At 40.0% G+C, this 6139-nt stretch overlaps 1 protein-coding gene across 1 annotated transcript in view; it reads left to right on the top strand.

Annotated features, from left to right (window-relative positions):
• Positions 1-6139, top strand: part of si:ch211-26b3.4 (connector enhancer of kinase suppressor of ras 2) — a 56711-nt gene that overhangs the window by 6137 nt on the left and 44435 nt on the right. Inside the window, exon 2 of the mRNA XM_040120061.1 lies at positions 5569-5732. Within this exon, the coding sequence (XP_039975995.1) occupies positions 5569-5732 (164 nt within the window). The remainder of the gene's footprint in view (positions 1-5568; positions 5733-6139) is intronic.

The raw sequence follows: 6139 nt of genomic DNA, 5'->3' as shown, positions 1-6139 counted from the left end.
AACATGCTCTCAGAGGAAAACACAGGTTCGACAGTTTGATTTCTGTTAATAGCCAAGCAGCAAAGTCACTGCTATGCGAGTTGTTCAGTTTGAGCTGAAAACGCTGTCTTTTTTTATTGTAGCCTTCAAAAAGCTTTGAGTCAGTATGTGGAAAGCATATGCTACAGTATATGTTTCTGTGTGTGTATTCATAGTATGTATGTGTACTCTTTAGCCTAGCATCAGTGCAGGGTCCTGAGGGACAGCAACTGCAGATCCCTCACTTCTGCTCGGAGGCCTCTCTTGCTCTGGTTGCTTGGCTACCCTTGTGTGTCGGAAAGAGGAGGGGTTTATTTTGCCCAGGAAAGAGGAAAAGATTGGAGTGAACTGCCTGAAATGTGGATGAAGCTGTCAACATGAGAAGTCTCAGCACACTGGGACCCAGTGATGGTCGGGATCAGGGGATCCTTCACTGTCTCTTATAAAGATAAATCAACTTTACTCACTCAAAGTATATTTTTTTCCCATTCTGCAAAAGAGAAACAAACAAGAATATTGAGAAACATGAAAAACCTAGTGCCTTTATGGTAACTTTGGGATTTACTGGCATTTTTTGAATTGGAATCCAGAATCTAGAATTGAATTATTGAATTTGTGTCCTTTCCATTGATGGATATTATTTGATAATTAAAAATACACTGTGCTTATGCACTGCAGTTTGATTATTTAGGATTAAATTACACTATAATTACACTATAAAGTCTAAAAGTTTATTTTGAATCCCTTATCAAATCTTATTTGTTTTAGCTTTCAACAATTTTATGGAACAAAAGTTAGGAATAGCTCAGTATCTAAAAACTACTACTCAGAAATTTGCATTCATAGTACAAAAATTCCATTTTTGCCAGACAGAATACATATTTACGACTTAGCTACGAGACTAGCTGAATGTTTGGTGTGTTGCTTTATGCTAATTAAAAAGAGAGAGAGAAGAAAGAATGTGATATAACCAAATTAGTTGTAACGTTGACAGATAATTTTGTTTTCATGAAGCACCATATTGCTCATAGCGCAGCGAGAAGTAGCATGAGAATGGGGCTTTTGGAACCAGCCCCAAAATACAACCAGCTATCAAAACCCGGCACTACCACTGTGGTGCTTTTGTCCAATAAAAATTGCCAAAAAAAAGGCCCTTATTCAACTTGAAAGAGGAGCACACAAAAGTTACAAAAGCAGTGACCTGACTCCAACTCACAAATCCAAGTATCGCAGCAGAATTTCGGATATGCAAAATCCAAGTGTATAGTCAGTGGCTCGGCTTGTCATTTGATGTAATGCTGCATGCAGTAATGCTCACTCAAAACTTCCTTCAATACTTTTCTACCTCTTCTTCAGTACATCAAAACTGTCTTAGACTGTTGAAAAAAAACCACACCGTTGACTTTTGAAACACTTGTGTAACAAAAGGCTATTAAAGTATGAAAACATGAGAGATATGCAGGCAATGGCCTGGCTCAGCAAATACTGTTCAATATTAAGTTGCTGAAAGACAGCAGGAAAAACAATATTTACAGGAAACACACTAGACTGGCCTGCCATCACCACATGAGCAGAGGCCGCTCTCTGTAGTGGAAGCTGGTTGAAGCACATTTCAACTATCTATGGTCAAACTATGATATAATATCTTATTCCTGAGTCTGTATAGCTCCCGGGGGAAACTATAGCACAAGCTTATGGCTTGATTACACAGAGAGACACTTGTACAAAATTACTTTTTATTTCAGATGCATACAGGCTAGGATTTGTGTGACTCTTGTTACAATAAATGGCCTGAGGTCTATCCTCATGTTTCCTGCATTTACTGCAAACAGTCTGATTTGAGAAGCATCAGGGCGGCAGGAAAAAGCATTTGTTGTTGTCGATGCAGTCACAACTACTGCAGATCTTGACTAATAATATATGCATGATGTTAATATCATGAACTGTCTGGCGAGGTGCAGTGCTGACGAACCTGATCCCTATATGTTAGGTAGCTTGTGTGTGTTTGTAAGCACCCTGTGCTATTTCCAGCTGGCACATGAACTCAGCAGATGAACCCAGATCAGCTGTTTGTAGGGGAGGCACTGTAACTCATGTGATCGGCTAGCAGCTGTGTGTCCCACTGTGTATGTATATGTGTGAATGTATGTCTGTTTTTGCACGTGTGCATTTTTATGCGTGCGCTTGTGCAAGTACTGTATGTGAGTGAATGTCCACATATATTCAAAGAGACAAATCCCATCATATCTTAAAGAGAATGGCCCCTAAACGCACTGCAGTCAACACTGCAACCCATTCATCTATGTGTGCGTTAAGGTAGGACATAGCTATAGTAGGAGGCTTTCTCTGAGGAAGCTGTGGTAGTTAGCCTGGACCTCTTTGATTCTTTATTCATCACCTCTTTGTATAATTTATATACTTTATACACTACTCTATGTGGAGAGAGGAAAAAAAGACAGGGAAAAAAGGGCCCACAATTCATGAGTGGACACCAGTAAGAGGACTGAAGTGACAACTAGAATAATAAGTGTGAGAAAGTTATTTCCCTTTTTTCACCTGCAGAGAATCTTAAATGTGCACTGAAGATATTATACTGTCATCATTTTGCAAATATAGTAAGAATTTTGCATTTGCATTACGATGATATAAGCCATAGCATGCCACATTTTATGGCATGGCTACTATTAAAAAGTGTTTCCACGCTGCCAAAGGAGAAGCAGGGGGAAGGACTAATGTGAGAGAGAGAGAGAGTGGCAGAGGAAATGACAAGGAGGTATTGGTTTGGAATGGGGGGCTCACCTCCCTTAGGTATGGACATGAAGACGTCCATTTTGAGAAATAGCCATCTCTGTCCTTTTCCTATCGTGTCTCTCTCGTAGTGAGGGTCAGGGGGTCTGATATTCAGAAATCGCAGCTATTAGCTGCAGGGCTCTCTTTCTGCTCTGCCTCCATGTTCTCTGCTCCTATACCGTAGCTGCTGGCTAGCTAAAGAAATCTGCACGATCAGTATCCCTGCCAACACTGGTGATGATTTATTAGACTACACTAGACTACTTTCCCACTGTAGTAAACATTTTACATTCACAGGAAAGAAAATCAATGTATTTAAATAGAATGCTGGAATGTGGCAGTGCACTTACTTTTATTCAATAATCAGTCAACAATCAAGAACTCTCACTCTTACCTGGGACCTATTCACATCTCTTTATTTTCTGTGCAGTTTTGGTCATATATCCCCTCCGGTCTTCTCTCCTTTCCCCTGCAGCTGTACCTCAGACTCAGGCTCCCAACTTTATTTAGATCTTCTTTTTAAGTTCTCTTCGTCTTCCTACCGTTGATTTGGTATTCCAGATCTCTACAAATAGGATACGCATTTAAAATTACATTTGTGTGGTTCTCACTGAGAAGGTCTTGATCTTTTTGCAGTTTTTGTTGGTGTTGCACAAATAACTCTAGTCCCATTAGCTGAGGCTCAGCCTCTGCTGTCTTTACCTACAGATTAATACTGGCACATTAATTTAGCAAACAAACACCTATGTCATAGGTGTCCTGCTAAACCAACTCAGTTACTAAAAGTTGAACCAATCCTTCCAAGCAATCAGAAACTGGAATTTTCAGAGGCCATGGTAGAAGTATTTTATATATTGTTGTGTGGGCTTGTTTCATTGATAAAAATGGATTATATTTTAAAAGACCATATGTTTTGTACTGTATGTAAAGTAATTAGTAATTATAACCATCAAACAAATGTAGTAGAGTCGAAAGTGCAGTATTTCACTCTGAATTATGGTGGAGTAGTACAAAGTACAGAATGGCATGAAAATTGAATACTCAAGTAAACTCAAACTTGTATTTAAGTTCAGTACTTCAGTAAATATACTTAATCACATTCCACCACTGTTGCTCGTACACATTAATACTGAATCAGTTATGTTTTTTATTTTTTAACAAATGCTTAAATGTTCTAGTAGCATCACTTGATTATAATACCATAATGCATAATTAATTTCACATGTGCATAATAACATATGCAAGTGTGAAAACAAGTCATCACATGCACCTGCGTGATTTCACAGGTATGGTTTTCACATACTTGATGTACAAAATTGATATCATAACAGCCTTGCATGTGTTTGTATTATCATGCAACCTTGTATTCTCATTTGTGAAACACAGACTTAGACAAACTTGTGGGATATGAGGGTTTGTCCATTAGGAATGTATTCCGTTAGGCATTTTTCACTCCTGTTACAGTGCGGAGCCTCTTACTGATGTGTTAGATTTAGAATTGCTCTGCTGTGCTGTATGTAACAGATTGTTTGTCCATGTCACTCAGAGCAACAGTGGGCTTATATTCTGTCTGTTATGTCCCATGGCATACCAAGAGCAAGATGCCTCTTGCTCATCCTTTGTAGCAAATCTGTGTGTGCGTGTGTGTGTAGTGTGTGTGTGTGTTGTGTGTGAGTGTGTGTGTGTGTGTGTGGCGACTGTGTTAAGGTGCTACCACACTGTCTGCTCTCTGTCAGCATTGCTTCCCTTGGGCATCAGTGTTTTCCTCACAGCTCCACTCGGCTTTAACAACATGCCTCCACCGAGGCGTCAAAACCCTGAATAACAACAGCAGCTGTAATTGTATTTGTATGTGTGATTGTGTTTGAAGTGTGTGTTCGCAGAGGGACAGAGTGAACTGTTCGGTTTTCTCTGTGGCTCCATGCATGTGTACGTGTGCATGGATTTGCTCCCTCTCATGCGTTTTTGCTGTGTGTATGTGCTCATTTTCGAGCAGGCTTGTTCATCAGGTCTGTGGGGATGAGTGCTTTCTGCTGACTTTGTTTGGTTCAAAGCCTGAGGCTCTTACTGATCAATAGTATCTCGGACCCACCACGTCTACGTACAGCTGACTGACTCTCTGCATGGCAGGCAGCCTCAGTTTAACAGCGGAAAGTCATACGTCAACGTTACTCGCATCTTTCTAGGTATATTTTGGACACACCTTTAATCAATCAGAATGTGTATGAAATTCAGTCTTTTCACTCTGCAAACTCTGAAAACAATAAAAAATGCATTTCTTGCGTTCCCCTGCAGTGACAGCAAAGGAAATCTTATTGCGACATGGTGTACAATCATCATCAGATATTGGCAAGCTTTACCAACAGATGTTTTTTCTAGGTGACACTTTTGTAAGTTGCCAATGAAGCATTGAAGAGATCTTTGGCTCTAGGCTATTGTTGTGTTTCTATTTGGCACACTGTCATTTTTTTTCTGCACTCATGCCTGACTTCTGTGTTGTATCTGTGTGGACCAGATTTCATTATACAATACTGCAAAAAGGGAATCAGATATCTATGCCTATCAATTAATGATCAGCATTTTTTTGTTTTGTTTGTTTGTCTTTGGAGGGGTAGAAAGCCAGCTCAACTCTTCACAGACCAATAATAAAAAATATTTTGTTCTTTTCCGCTAAGGCCACCCAGCAGGCCTCTTATACACAGTGATAGTAGATAGAAACATCAACACAGGCTAATCTGCATCTGTCCTTGCTCTCCTCAGGTCTGGATGACTGTCTCCAGCAGTATGTGAAGAGCTTCGAGCGGGAGCAGATGGGGGGGGAGCAGCTGCTGCACATCACCCATCAGGAGCTGGAAGAGCTGGGCGTCACCAGAATAGGACATCAGGAGCTCATCCTAGAAGCTGTTGACCTCCTCTGTGCCCTGGTTAGTCAGCTTCTGTTACTGACTGACATAATGTTTCTCTAGTGATAATACTTTGGAAGGAGTCATATATACAAATCCTGGATGTGTGTGTTAGCCTGTGTTTAAGTGTGTGTCCTGGTGTGGCTGCCATGAGCTAAAATTGAGGAGCCCCAAAACTGACAAAATGTAGTAAAGGGATATCACACAAGTCAAAAATATAGCTGAATATATTTGCAAATAATAATCAGTTAAGGATTTAGCTGCTGTTAAAAAGGTTTATACAGTGACACTATTGCAGAAGAAAGTTGGCTTCAGTTAGGTAGGCTACCTTTTGTAGCTGAAAAAGGCTGTTCCTCAGTGTGTTTAGCCACCACTGTTTACATTTAATTTAGCCATTCAATTATTCCACTGATATTAGACACTAGTAA

This window comes from Xiphias gladius, chromosome 23 (assembly GCF_016859285.1).
Source record: "Xiphias gladius isolate SHS-SW01 ecotype Sanya breed wild chromosome 23, ASM1685928v1, whole genome shotgun sequence".
In the NCBI taxonomy this organism is placed as follows: Eukaryota; Metazoa; Chordata; class Actinopteri; order Istiophoriformes; family Xiphiidae; genus Xiphias; species Xiphias gladius.
Note: the sequence above shows the minus strand (reverse complement) of the source record. Positions and strands in the feature narration are given on the sequence as shown.